The sequence below is a fragment of the Hyperolius riggenbachi genome, chromosome 4 (assembly GCF_040937935.1).
Source record: "Hyperolius riggenbachi isolate aHypRig1 chromosome 4, aHypRig1.pri, whole genome shotgun sequence".
In the NCBI taxonomy this organism is placed as follows: Eukaryota; Metazoa; Chordata; class Amphibia; order Anura; family Hyperoliidae; genus Hyperolius; species Hyperolius riggenbachi.
Genome location: NC_090649.1, coordinates 473,208,683 through 473,223,084, shown reverse-complemented (window position 1 = coordinate 473,223,084; position 14,402 = coordinate 473,208,683). Strand labels below are relative to the sequence as shown.

The 14,402-nt window shown below is 47.1% G+C and overlaps 1 protein-coding gene across 3 annotated transcripts in view; it reads left to right on the top strand.

Annotated features, from left to right (window-relative positions):
* The window catches only part of EPRS1 (glutamyl-prolyl-tRNA synthetase 1), a 147,568-nt gene extending 143,495 nt beyond the window's left edge, over positions 1–4,073 (top strand). For all 3 annotated transcript variants that reach the window (XM_068232914.1, XM_068232916.1, XM_068232915.1), the window contains 2 exons: positions 3,139–3,203; positions 3,758–4,073. In XM_068232914.1, coding sequence (XP_068089015.1) covers positions 3,139–3,203; positions 3,758–3,908 — 216 coding nt within the window. In that variant the 3' untranslated portion in view covers positions 3,909–4,073. The remainder of the gene's footprint in view (positions 1–3,138; positions 3,204–3,757) is intronic.
* The last annotated feature ends 10,329 nt before the right edge of the window (positions 4,074–14,402 follow it).

The following is a 14,402-nucleotide window of genomic DNA, read 5'->3' as shown; positions in this document are numbered from 1 at the left end:
AGCTTGCCAAAAGGCACCTGAAGGACTTTCATCAGACCAGAGAATTTTGTTTCTCATGGTCTGAGACAAAGATTGAACTATTTGGCGTGAATGCCAGGTGTCACGTTTGGAAGGCACCGCTCATCACCAGGCCAATACCATCCCTATGTTGAAGCATGGTGGTGGCAGCATGCTCTGAAAACTTTTCGGATGCGCTGTATTATATATATATTTCTTTTGGAGATCTCCATTGCTGTGGGCATACATTGCATAAAATTGCCTAATATTTGGTTTGTGCTGCTCACCCTCCTGCATTATTTAAGTGAACCCGAGATGAGAGGTATATGGAGGCTGCCATATTTATTTCCTTTTAAGCAATACCAGTTGCCTGGCTATCCTGCTGATCCTCTACCTCTAATACTTTTAGCCACAGACCCTGGACAGGCATGCAGCAGATCAGGCATTTCGGACATTGTCAGATCTGACAAGATTAGCTGCATGCTTGTTTTTGGTGTGTGATTCAGACACTACTGCAGCCAAATAGATCAGCAGGACTGCAACACAACGCCATGACTCTCTCTAATCGTAATGGTGCTGAACTGCTTTGGACAGCATTATCTGGCTTTCCGAATAAGGAAACCCGGATTTGAACAACACAACAACATAGGACGCCTTGGAGAACTCCCTTGCCTTTTGGTTGTTTATCACACGTTGTTATTGAGTTAACTTTTATGGAGGAAACCAATAATATTCATTATACATATAATATACATTTACAATATCCAGGTTGTTTTCCTCACTTCACACTAAATGTCCCGAAAGTCACATTTCTCAGTGTCCTTCACCTGAAATGGCTCCAAGTCGCAGATTTTTTGCCCCGATAAGTTGCCATAAAACGTTAGTGCGAGATAATGGACTCTGATAAAGGAAAGTACAGAGTCAAGGCTGATCTGGGAGATTATAACCCGTTACATAGACATAGGAAGCTGCCCTGTTTACTGCCTGGTGTGACTGGATAAGGTCTTTATGGTGGGTAATTGTGCAGCTTATATGCTGCTGTATGCAGTATCAGAGCATGGTCTGCGGGGCTGTGTACAGCGCACTCTAGAGTTCTCCACATTCACTAAATCTTTCTGTTTTTTTCCACGACTATATTTCTCAATCTGCTCCCACACCTTGTTTCTTCTTCGCCAATACAAATGTATAGTTCTGTCTTTAGGACAAATGTACATCTTATTTTGTATTTTGCATTCTATAATTTTTTGAAATAGTGGTCCTTTAAAAAAAAAAAAAAAAAAGTACAATGCGATTGTCATGCATCGCGCCATCAGCCCTCCTCTCATTCCAGAGCAACAAGAATGCCTCTGCCGGAAGGATACAGTTCCACTTCCTGCGGATTTTGGTCCTCGTACATATGTACGAGGCATGAGGCAGATTGGATGTGAATTGATGAGATAGGTAGCAGTGAGCAGAATATTGGCAGATCCCATTCTTTGCTCCCTCTGCTTCTTTAAACAAACTTAAACTCTTGCATAGGAGGGATGGAAAACGCAGAGAAATCCACCGTGTGTGTGTTTATAGAGAACAGCCTGTCTAATTCTCCATTTTCAGCAAGTAATGAGCCGGTGTAATTTGAGCTGTCAACTGTCTGCTGAGTTGTGAGCGAATATGTAAACACAGGAGGTTAACCCTTTCTGTACTCCCAAGATACTAGGAAGTAACCACACTACAGTACCTCTGAGGAGTTCTATAAGCCGTAACAAGGAAATGTTTTTCTTTTGAAGGTTATTATGCTGTTGCTTGTCTTTTAGATCAGAGAGGAAGTTCTGAGTTCAGGTCCTCTTTAAAACGGACCTGAACTGAGACCTGAACCTTTAAAGAAAAACATTTCTTAGTTACAGCTGATACAAATCCTGCAATAAATCTGCAGTGTGTCTACTTACAGCTTTCATGGAAGCAGACATATTGTTAACATCCTGTGTTTTCAAACTAGCTGCTCTGCCGTAGCAGAGTTGACACAGCTGAGAGATCAAATTACAGTGGTGATTATAGGAGTAATTAGATAGGCTAAACTCTCTAAATAATACAGGGTGCATTTATCTGTTTTTCTTTTTGTCCCGTGCAAGAGTTCGGGTCAGTGATGTTGAGCGTTATCCTTTGGCCAAACATTCTCTGCCGCTTATCAGCTCTGCCTGTGATAACTGCATAGCTCAGATGGTAGGAGGGGGGAGATAAGATGGCCATACATCTAGCGGTATAGGCTGTTGCCTGCCCATACACCATGGGCTGATTCCTGATTTCGGCATCTGAAATCGGTTCTTTGCCTCCGCTCCCTGCCTGACCGCCACCCTCCCCAAGTGGAAATGTCTTGTATGAAAAAGGGGGTTGCTTGTTTTTTTGTTTTTGTTTTGTTTTGTTCCCTTTTCCAATAGACAGAGTAATGCACAAACTAATATCGTGGGGTTGGGGACTGGAATTTTACATTTGGGAATGAGTTTTAAAACATGTAATTCAAGTAAAATGCAAGATAGATGTGTTTGCGATCTACCGGTATTTAACCTGTTCGGGACCAGCTGCTTAACTCCCCTTAAGGACCAGGCGATTTTGCATGGGGGGGGGGGGGGGCGTTGGGGGGGCAGGCAGCCGGATCCCTAGTATGGCCAGCTCGGCATGGTATCCCCAGTTTGGCCAGGTTTCCTCCTTATTGCGGGCGGCCTTTACTCACCTCCCAGGCTCCAGCAATGAGCAGCTGTGGACCCCTCCACTCTGGCCGGCATCCCCACTCGTACTGCTGCTCAGTTCCGGGTCGCGGCTTGATGACTTCATCAAACCAAGACCCCATACTTACGTCAGAGCGAGCAGAGCGACGATCGCCAGGGGGAACGTCAGGAAGATGAGTGGATCCTCTTCTTACCGCCGCAGCTCTAACACCGGCGATCGTAGTGATCAGGAGCCAAGCGCGATAGCTCCTGATCACTGAGGGGCAATGTCAGCTGTCATGACACCCCCTCTTGGGTGAGCACCACCTGCTGGATGTAGATTCCTACTTCATCGTTCCCCATCTGGTTAATATGAGCGCGTTATAGCAAATTATATTACATGGTAAGAGCCTTCAGATCAGTATGTCACGTGACTGTGATGCGTTTATATTCTCCACAGATTGTGCAGATTCCGTTCTGTGGGGAGATCGATTGTGAGGATTGGATAAAGAAAACCACAGCAAGGTAAGTGTCGGTGATCAGAGTTCATTTAAAGCTTCATGCGATTCGCAATGTAAAATCGCACAGCGCGTTGCTGTGTTCCCACATACAATGCTTTCCTACGCCACTCAAAAACTGACAACCTGTAGCTTTACAAAATAGATCTGATACTGTATTTTTCTTCATGGTATAAAGGCAGATAATTAAAGGGAATCTTTTTTTCAACCCAACTATTTAACCTCAAACTTTTAGGCTGTTACACAATAGAAAAGTTAAACTTACATTTTTGTACACTGTATGGTCCCTTCCAATAGGATGACCTCACTGCGGTGGAAGGGTCTAGTACAATTTTTTTTGCATGGAAACGGTTTTGGAAGCTAACATCCTCCATTAGTGTAAGCATCTGTTTCGGATGCAATTCGGTGCATTTATGCCTTTTTAGAGGCTCTGCACACCTTCTTGCTGTTAAGTCATTCAGATGCTGCCTGGTTTTGGAGGCGCTGCAATTTCTCCCTACTGTGTTTTTTTTTTTTTTTAATGTATGTCTCTAACTCCTCCTCTTTTCTCTTATAATGCAGGGATCAGGATCTAGAGCCTGGAGCTCCCTCTATGGGCGCCAAGAGTCTTTGCATCCCTTTTAAGCCACTGAGAGAACTTCAACCTGGAACAAAGTGTGTATGTGGCAAGAACCCAGCCAAGCACTACACACTATTTGGACGTAGTTATTAATAGGAAGACTCCCGGAACCTGTACTGAGCTCTTTATTTTTATTACCTAACCTCAAACAAAAACAAACAGATTTTAGGACCCTTTGTGTGTATGTGGGGGGAATGCCTGGCATCACTGCACACAATCTTTTGTGAGAACATGCCTATTAATAAAAGCTTATAAGGATCTTGTGCGTCTGTCATTATTAGTTCCGGAACCAAAACACAGCGACCAATCTGATCTGAAGGTTTTCATTGGACAACAAGATGTTTTGTTTCCTAAATCATTTTTGGCGTTTTTGATAATTTTTGATTCTGATCACAGAACTAACTTAGAAAGTGTTAAAGCTAATGGGAACCCACCTTACAAAAAAGTCAGATACTCACCTAAGGAGAGGGAAGGCTCGGTCCTTATGAGCCTCCCCTCTCCTCTCCCGGTGCCCTGTCCCGCTCAGGATCCCCCGTGGCAGTATTCAACCATTTCGGTCAAATACTGCCACTTCCACCGCCGAAGGGAGGTTTCGGAAGACTTCGGGAGCACTCGGGCTCCCGAAGTCTGACCGCTCCGTACTGCGCATGCGCGAGCGCCGTCATAGACGCACTCGCGCGTGTCTATGACGTACATGCGCCTGCGCAGTATGGAGCCGCCAGCCTTCGGGAGCCCAAGTGCACCCGAAGAATTCGGATGTCCCCACGGCAGCAGATTTGACCGGAGGATCCCCCGGGCACCGGGAGAGGGGAGGCTCATTAGGACTCAGAGCCTTCCCTCTCCTTAGGTGAGTATCTGACTTTTTTTTTTTTTTTTTTACAGATGGGGTTACATTAGCTTTAAAGGATGCGTCCAGGGGAAAAAAACAAAAATCCACTTACCTGGGGCTTCCGCCAGCCCCTGGCAGCCATCCTGTGCCCTCGCTGGTGGCTCGGCCTCTTCTGCACACCACCGCTGACGTCATCAGCACCTCGCAGGCGCAGAACTACTGTGCCTGTGCAGTACAGTCCTGATGACGTCAGCGGTAGAGCACAGAAAAAGCCGACCCGGTGAGGTCGGCTTCTGCAGCGGAGAAGATCGGGAGCTACTGGAGCTGCGGTGAGGGCACAGGATGGCTGCCATGGGCTGCCGGAAGCCCCAGGTAAGTGGATTTTTTTTTCTGGACGTATCCTTTAAGCAAAACAGAAGGTAGCACCCTCATGTATTTTACCATATATATCAGTGGGAACATTAGAGAAAACACCTAGCTTGCTTTCTCTTTCATTCTGCACTGCACAGCTTGCTTCTAATCAGCCCTGATAAAATCCTAGAAGGAGCATTCAGTCTGGCTTTGCTCAGGAATATTTATAGCTCAGCCTGTGTTATCTGATGTCTTTTCAAGTCCAAGACTGTACCCTGCTGGCTCTGCTCAGGAATCATAGCTGAGTCATTATAGCAAAGCCAGACTGAATGCTCAGTTGGGGATTTTATCAGGTCTGATAAGAAACAAGCTGTGCAGTGCAGAATGAAACAGAGAGCAGGGTAGGTGTTTTCTCTAATGGTTCCCACTGATCTACATGGTACAATACATGAGGGTGCTTCGTCTCTGGTTCACTTTAAGGTTGGAGTGAGCATATGATGTCTCCCACAATGCATTACTGCTGAATATGCAATTCATCCTTTGTTGTCCCTGTAAGCTAACCACACCTCCAGAACCGCTGGAATGCAATGATGTGTCAGCTTGTTAATTGTACAGAGCCACAATAATCCAGCAGTTCTGGTTCACCATGATCTTTGCTGGGTAGTCTGTAACTTAGAAATCACGTGATGCTTTTTGAGAAACTGGCAATTTTTTATAATTCCAATTTTGTAAATTTTAAATCTGGAAGGTTTCTACATTATAAGATTTTTATATTTTTTTGCTTCATTGAAACTTTTAGCTGCAACTTAGGGCTGTTTCACACTGAAAATCACTGGGGATTTTCTGCAGTCGCTCTCCAAAATGCTGCATGCAGCGCCTTTTTGAACACACAATCCCCCTTCCCTCGTGTTAAACAGCCCTTATGCATTTACTGATACAAAAGCAAGCAAGGCACCGGATATGAATAAAATTCTTAAAAACAGTCTGGTGTTGGTCTTACCTCTTCAGTAAAACTAGGCCAGTTTAACTGGGAAAAAAAGTATGTATTCAAGCTCAATGAAAGGCAAAACGTTTCGTGGGCACTTACATGCTTCCTCAGGTCAATTCAGAATGACTAGTGCCTAAAAACAAAAATATATACATGTTTTAAAAATTAACACACACACAAAATAAAAAAACAAGCATGACCGTTTTAAATCCTATCCTGGTTTCACTTTCCATTGTTATAAGGTACATTTTTTTTCTCCTTCAATGGTTAAATATCAATGTCCATCATAGTTCGTATTTATTATTTATTTATTAAAGTTTATATCTATAGTATAGTTCATATGCACATCACCATTATCCTCCCATACAGGCAATCGGTATTACTTCCATTGCTTAACTTATTGCACAATGAATTCACAATCTATTCTGTGCAACCTTCGATCTGTTGACTATCACAAAAATCACATTAAGGCCTGGTTCACATTAGCATTTTTTGCGGATTGGAACCGGAACGTATACTGTACAAACGGAACGTATGTGAAAGGATCCAATGTTAACCTATGGATCCATTCACATGCGTCCGTTGGTACGGATACGTTCCGTACGTTCCGGTCCCCGGATCTAAAAATTGCTGCAGGCCCTAATTTTCTGGACCGCTCTGCCCAGCGGAACAGATCCGGACAAAAAATGCTGCAGCATTGGGGCAATGGGAAACGGAACGTTTCTTCACACTAGTGAAGAAACGGACCGTTCCTCTAGGGATGGGGGGCATGTGCCGATGCAAACTTGAGCGACTGGAGGGTGCAGCAGCCGGGTGGGTGAGGGAGGGTTTTATACATAACTAATCTTCTGTAGCAGCCAGCAGTAGAGGCTTCCGCGTCATGTGACTACATGACTAGTCACATGACGCGTTGTGAAGTCACAGCGGAAGAAGAGGAAGCCTCTACCGCCGGCTGCTACAGAAGATTATGTCTGTATTTGCTGGCGAAGTTGAGTGAAAATGGATCCGATCAATCATTGATCAGATCTGTTTTCATTTTCCATTTTTAATGTGTGGCCGCAGACAGAGCCATTCGGATCCGGTGAAGCGGAGACCGGATCCGCTCACCGGATCCTTTTGGCTCGAAACGCTAATGTGAACCGGGCCTCTTGCACACTATATGTGATTCCGATTTTTTTTTTTTTTATACGTCCGATTTTTTTATTCAGATTAAAAAAACGTAACAGCATGCAATATGTTTTTTAATTGGAATCAAAAATTGGATCAGATAAAATAAATCAGAATCCCATGTAGTGTGCAAGAGGCCTAAAAAGTATGTAACACATACTAGTTTAATGAAAAAGCACCTTGTACGGTTTATCCATATGATTTGAGGCTCATTCTTAATGTAGGCATATTGCTCAGATCACTTACGTAGTGCGGGTATGTCCAGGTGTGTATTCAAGCCAGGTTGCGTAACATCCATAAAAATACATATTATATAATATTTATTTTTTATTGATATTATATTGAATTATAATCCTATTTCTTAAAGGACTTACGAGGCCAACTATGTAAAAAAAAAGTTAATTACTTGCCTCTCCGTTTCAGACACGGACGACGCCGTCCGCGCCCTCCGTTCCGCTCCGCCGGGTCCCCCCGCTCATTATACCCCCGGGCTGGCTCCCGACCCCAGGGCCCTGGTCGGGCTCTCCTTCCCTTCCAAAGATGGCCGCTTCCTCTGGCCGCGGCTGCGCAGTCCGCCTGGCCGCGAATGCGGCTGCGCAGCTCTAGGGCCAACCCCTCCAATCCACGCTACGTAGAGTAGCTTACAGCGAAGGGCACGGGATAGTGTCGGGTGCGCGGATGGGCTGTGCAGGCGCAGTAGCTCACGACAGCCGAAGTCACTAGCTTAACGGAATAACCAGCAGGACCATGGAGAGAACGCGGGGGGGAATTTTTCCTATCACTTTAGAAGACAGTCCAAATAGGCAAAATGAGTTTTGTTGGCCCAGTTTCAAACTGCGTTACATTTGTGTTCACAAAACGTTTTGGATCTGGATGATGCCATCTACTGGTTAACTTTAATAGATTCAGAGAGAAAGCTTTCATTCAGTAGCCCTTCAGACATTGTAGGAACTGAAGGAGGTCTATTGACTGAAAGCTTCAGGGCCCTTTTACACTAGGGCAGTTAGCAGGTGATTCCCGCCAATCGCCAAAGCGCTAGCACTTTTTAAAGCGCTAGGACAATTCTAACCATATGGCTGTGAACTCATTGCCGCCGATCGCGGATCATGACTGCTGCAGGCAACACGTTTCCTCCCGAAATCGGATCGGTCCATCGATCGCGCTGTGCTGGAAATTACCGTCGATCGCCCGAGGGTAGGGAGCGCGTCGCTAGCGGCGGCCGATCCGATACAGTTATACATTACCTGTGCTGGCTCCCGGGCATCTTCTCCGCGCTGCACCGCTCTGTTTCTGCTTCCATCCCAGCGTACATTAACTTCCTGTGTCACTCCAGTGACCAGGAAGTTCAGATAGAGGGAGCTCTATTTGAACTTCCTGGTCACAGAGTGACACAGTGTACGCTGGGATGCGGTGCGGGATGCGGGCAGCGCGGAGAAGAGGACCCGGAGCCAGCTTCAGGTAATGTATACGGGGGGGGGGGGGGAGGGAGGGAATGTTTTGTATCCACTTGCACGCTCCAACAGAATGTAGTCTAATGCATGCTGAATCTTTATGCAACATCTGGGGACAAATATACAGGTTTGGTTCTCAGCCGAGATGGTCCTGAGTAGTCGCCTGAACAAGTGTCATTAGCGCATGTACATAGCTTAACCTCCCTGGCAATTACTTTGATTACTTATGGATTTTAGGGGCTAAAAGCAGTGCAATTTTTTCACATGCTTTTAGACCCTAAAAACAAGACAAAAAAAAAATCATACCGTATCTGCTGCAGCTCAGCACATTACTCACCTCCCCTGGATCCAACACTACAATCATCCTTCTGTCCACTGTGTGGGGCTGTACCCTTATAGCAAGATTGCTTTCGTTGACATGACGACAGACAGCAAGCTCGCCAAAAGGGATTCAGAGCCTCTTGGGGCCAGAAGAAGAATGGCTGCCGGAGTCTGAATCCCGGGGGAGGTGAGTTACTTAGCCCGCTGCGCGCAAAGCTCTGCATTTACCTCCCAGCGGCTACCACGGCTACCACAAGTCAGGCTTCGGGGTTACCTGGCCCGAGCCTGACTCGGTGTTTACGCTAAGTAGGTTAATGTCTGAAACTACATCCACGAACTACAATCAAACTGCAGTGGCACTTTCTGTAGTGACACTTCTCTCAGACACTGCATGTATCAATCCATATCAGGGAGATTAGAAAAAGCTGCAGATTAGGGAAGTGGATTGGACTCTTTGTAGATGACTGATAATCGCTACAGTCTGAAGATAAGGCTAAACTCTGAACAAACAGCCAAAGGAATTGCTTAAAAGACAAAGATCACATCTGTCCTCACGACCTCTCACCTTGGAACAATGTGTGCTGGATCGGCAGAGGAGATGGGTTGACCTATGGCCGGCAGCCATTCACCTATTAGTTGTGGTCCATTATGCAAATCAGCATTGTTCCTCAGATAAAAAAAAGCCAATCGGTTGCGAATGTGAATACTCGACATTTAAGGATGGTCATTGTCAGGCTAATAATTGTGATTAGATGCAAATTCCATTCCAATTTATGCTTCTAGAAAATGGAACTCTCCAGTGATGAAGGGGATAGTCAATTAGATGTTAATTGTCCAACTGCCCAAATAGTAATATACCAGCCAGCCTCCCTACTCACTTGCACACCATTTTGACAGTTGGGCTGAGCAGCTGATGTTCAGGAAATGCTTTTTGAAAACAAAGAAAACCATAAGAATCTCCTAAGAGGAGATGGTCTAGTCAAAAACCTGTCAGTTCTGTTATATTTTAACTGCTTACTTTCTTCATGTAATGGTCCTTTAACTTTATTCTTTACATAAGAATACTCCATCCTTCTACCAATTACTGAATCTGAGAGAGCCTAAGCGCTTTGAGTCCTATGGGAGAAAAGCGCTATAGAAATGTTGTTGTATTGTATTGTATAAAAGCATTCCCTGGAAAGGATTTCTACTACGATGTCGAAAAACTTCCTTAGGCCTCGTTCACACCTGAGATGTATCAAAAATGTGTGAGGATCTTGGACCTCGTAGGACCGGTTTGTCATACCTGGACTAGTCCAAAATCTGTCAGATTTTCACTACAAACTGTAAGTGACGGACATAGGAAACAGTTTCATCAGCATTTTGGGAGAAATGTACCTAATTTTCCGGCATATACTGTAAGACGACTGGGCGTATAAGTCGACCCCCAACTTTTCCAGTTAAAATATAAAAATTTGGGATATACTTGCCGTATAAGACTACCCCTCTTGACTGTTGGACATGTGTATACTGTACTGTATGTACTAGTGCTATACTGTATAAACAGGTACAGATACTGGTGCTGTACTGTATGTGGTACCCAGTATACAACAACCAGCTAATCAAGGTAAGCGATGTACCTTACTGGCGATTGGCTGGTTATTGTATACAAAGCCTGCTTGGTTTGGTCAGCTATCTCTGTCTCCAAGACTATCAGAACAGTAGCGCAAACATGCCTCTATCACCCGTCTGGCCCTCCCTTGTATACTATTACCTCCTTCTCTGCCTCCCAGATCTCGCACATGCGTGGCTGCACCGCTTCACTGTAGTCCTCAGTAGCGAGATCTGAGAGGCAGAGAAGGTACTGTAACAGGATGCAAGGGCAGGCCAGACGGGTGAAAGAGGCGTGTTTTTCTGGGCTCAGCGCTGCTCTCTTTTTTCCATACCCCGGGAGTCCCGGACGCCTGCAGCTTGCTCCACCCTTCACTTACACTTCCCAGTGAGGTGCCCTCTCACCTCGTCATCGGGAAGTCACTTCTTTGCACGAATCCTGTTGAGTGGATTTTCTTATACCATACTTGTACAGCACCACCCTTGCCGCTTTCATACGGTCTCCGCATAACGCAGGGATGCGGCTGTGGATGTTTTTGAGCTCCCCCCACCATATGCGGCAAACGCAGATTCTCTAGTCTGGCTCGGAAGTTTCAGCACCCGCCCTATAAGATGACACCCAGCGTATAAGACGACCCCCAACTCTTGAGAAGATTTTCATTGGTTAAAAAGTAGCCTTATATGCCAGAATATAACACACACTTATACAGTATGTGGAGGATGTCCTGCTGGGGGGGTCTGATCACCGCCGCTCTGTGTGGCCGAGCGGGGGGGGGGGGGGGGGGGGCTCAAAGCCCCCTCCGCAGCGATTTTCCTCCCTCTCCCTCCCTACCTCTTGCGCTGGCTTTGGGCGGTACTAGGGTTGCCACCTTTTGACTGTGAAAATACCGGCTTTGGGGTGTGGCCTGGGGGTGTGGCCTAAAAGTGGGAGGGGTTAGTTACTGCCCTTTTTCAAAAATAGCACAAGAAAAATTACAAAAATAAATACAAATGTTAAATACCAGTAATTTAAAGAACACCGGTAAGGTTAAAAATTGCCCCTGGTTGGTACTTACCTCGGGAAGGTGAAGCCGCTGAATCCTAAATGAGGCTTCCTCCATCCTCCTTAGCCAGCCTGATACAGTGTTGGGACCCTGTTGCTGCTGCGCGCAGTAGCAGCTTTCCACCTGGGCTCTATCGAAAATAGCCGGGCTTGATCAGGTCTGCTCTACTGCACAGGCACGAGGCACCTGCAAAGCAGATTGGACCCAATCAGGCTTGGCGATTTCTGCCAGAACCTGAGCGGGAAGCAACTAGTACACATTCCAACAAGGAGATCTTGGGGGGGGGGGGGGGGGGTCACAGTGCTGGATCCCCTCTAGTGCGGAGGATGGGGGAAGCCTCTTTAATATCCAGAGGCTTTTCCCTCCCAAGGTAAGTTCCCCCTAGGGGCACTTTTTTCCTACAGGTACACTTTAAAGGTGACCATTAATGATACAAACAATTCCACGACCGATAATTTCCAATCACTGCGGTAATCGATCAGATGCAACTGGTCCTGCCCCATTAATGACCGAATAATTTGTAGCCAAGTCGATCAGATTATCAGAATCGATCTATTTTCGTATGGATTCCATCGAATTGGCTAGCAGGAATTTGGCCATTAATGGGTATGACTGATCATTTCTGCCTGATTACCACAGAAAGGATCAGCCGCAGAATTGTATCATTAATGGGCACTTTAAAGGTAGCTATACATCAGCAGATTATGGGCAGATTCGACAAAGAGACAAATGTATCTCTATTCGAATCTGATTAGAGATAAATTTGTCTCTAGTTGTAGCTGCCCATATACTGCAGGCTGATTCCCGACCGATTTCAGCATGAAATCTTCAGGGAGTCAGCTGAGCCTGCCGTGTCCGCTCCGCCCTCCAATGTATAAATGTGAGACACCCCTTCCCCCGTGTGTGCATTTATACATTACCTGTCCTGTAGCAGCCTCCGCCTATGCACCGCCAGCGTGTATGTGGCTGTTAGAACCCGGAGAGATGGACGGACACCGCGCGGAAGGCTGCTACAGGACAGGTAATGTATAAATGCACACACTACATTACGCCGACAGTGGCGGGGGTTTCGTCATTCATTCTGAAACACCGCTGTACACCTGACCAAGCAATTTCGGCCTGACACCTTGCCGCATGTGCGATCGATGATACAACCTATTTTAGCCCCCAAATTGGTTGCTTTGTCGGTCGTGCATGCACTTTGTGGCACCGATTTTCATCCAATTTGATTATAATAATCGAATCGGATGGTCAATTGGCCGCCAAGTCGCCTGAAGTATGGCCACCTTAAAGGACTTACGAGCCCAAATAGCAAAAAAAAGATAAGTACCTTAGTCGCTTTTAAATGCACGGAGGACGCCATCCGCGCCCTCTGTGCAGTTCCGCCGGGTCCCCGCAGTGTGATTGCCCCCCGTGCCGCTCCCGACCCCCCAGACGGGGTCGGGCTCCCCTTCCTCTCCAAAGATGGCCGCCGGCGCTGGCCGCGGCTGCACAGTCCGCACACACGTTAGTGCGGCTGCGCAGCTCTAGGGCCTCCCCCCTTGATCCACGCTACTGTGCGTGGATCGGGAGGAGGGCCCTAGAGCTGCGCAGCTGCACTGTGTGTGCTGACTGCGCAGCCGCGGCCAGCGGCCATCTTAGGAGAGGAAGGGGAGCCCGACCCCGTCTGGGGGATCGGGAGCGGCACAGGGGGCAATCACACTGCGGGGACCCGGCGGAACTGCACGGAGGGCGCGGATGGCGTCCTCCGTGCATTTAAAAGCGACTAAGGTACTTATCTTTTTTTTGTGTGGCTAAGCTGAGCAGCTGCTGCAGACATGCTAAGAGTACAATACCCAGGACGCACGCTGCTCAGGGAAGGCTGGCTCTCTGTCTGCTCGGCTCCTCCTTCTTCTCCGAGAATCCTCACTGATGATTGGCTGGCAGTGCCTGGCCAGCCAATCCAAGAAGAGAGGAGGGAGATCTGTCTCCAGGTTACTCGGCAGCAGGGAGCCTGGGGCTAATTTTCCGGCAGATAACGTGCCGGTGAAACTTTTATTCCGGCGCCGGTGTAATGTCTGATTGCGCTGCCTGTGGATTTGCGCTGCCCGCATGCGCAGTAGGAGACTGTGCGGCCACATTTCCTATAGAACGATGCTGCTGGAGATAAAATACGAAATATCTCCGCTCCCACACCTCTTACACTCCCCAAATTTTCAGGGTAGGGAGGGGACCCCCCGAACGACCTCTATGCCAAATTGCAGCCCCCGAGACCCGCTGGTTCAGGAGATAGATTACAGTAACTTTTCTCGGGAACCAGCGGGTCTCGGGGGCTGCAATTTGGCATAGAGGTCGTTCGGGGGGTCCCCTCCCTACCCTGAAAATTTGGGGAGTGTAAGAGGTGTGGGAGCGGAGATATTTCGTATTTTATCTCCAGCAGCATAATTAAATTCACACTGAGCATGCGTGCTATTCAGTGTGGAAGGGAGTTTCCGGGTAGCGTAATTAGACATTACACCGGCTTTAAAGTGAAATTTACGGTCAGGCCGGCCAGATACCGGCTAGGTGGCAACCCTAGGCGGTACACAGCCAGCCTATCAGACGGCGGCAATCCCCAGCAACGCTGTATGGATGTAAACACAGAGGATTTCTTCCCCGCGTGTTTACATTTAGCCTGCGAGCCGCGATCGGAGGCTCGCAGGCTGTTCACGGAGACACCCTCCGTGAACTGACATGGAACCGTTTCCATGGAAACAGCACTTCGACCTGCCGACGCTTATCGGCGTTAGCCGGTCGTTAAGTGGTTTTTAAAGGGGAACTGTAACCCAGGATTGAACTTCGTCCCAATCAGTAGCTGACACCCCCTTT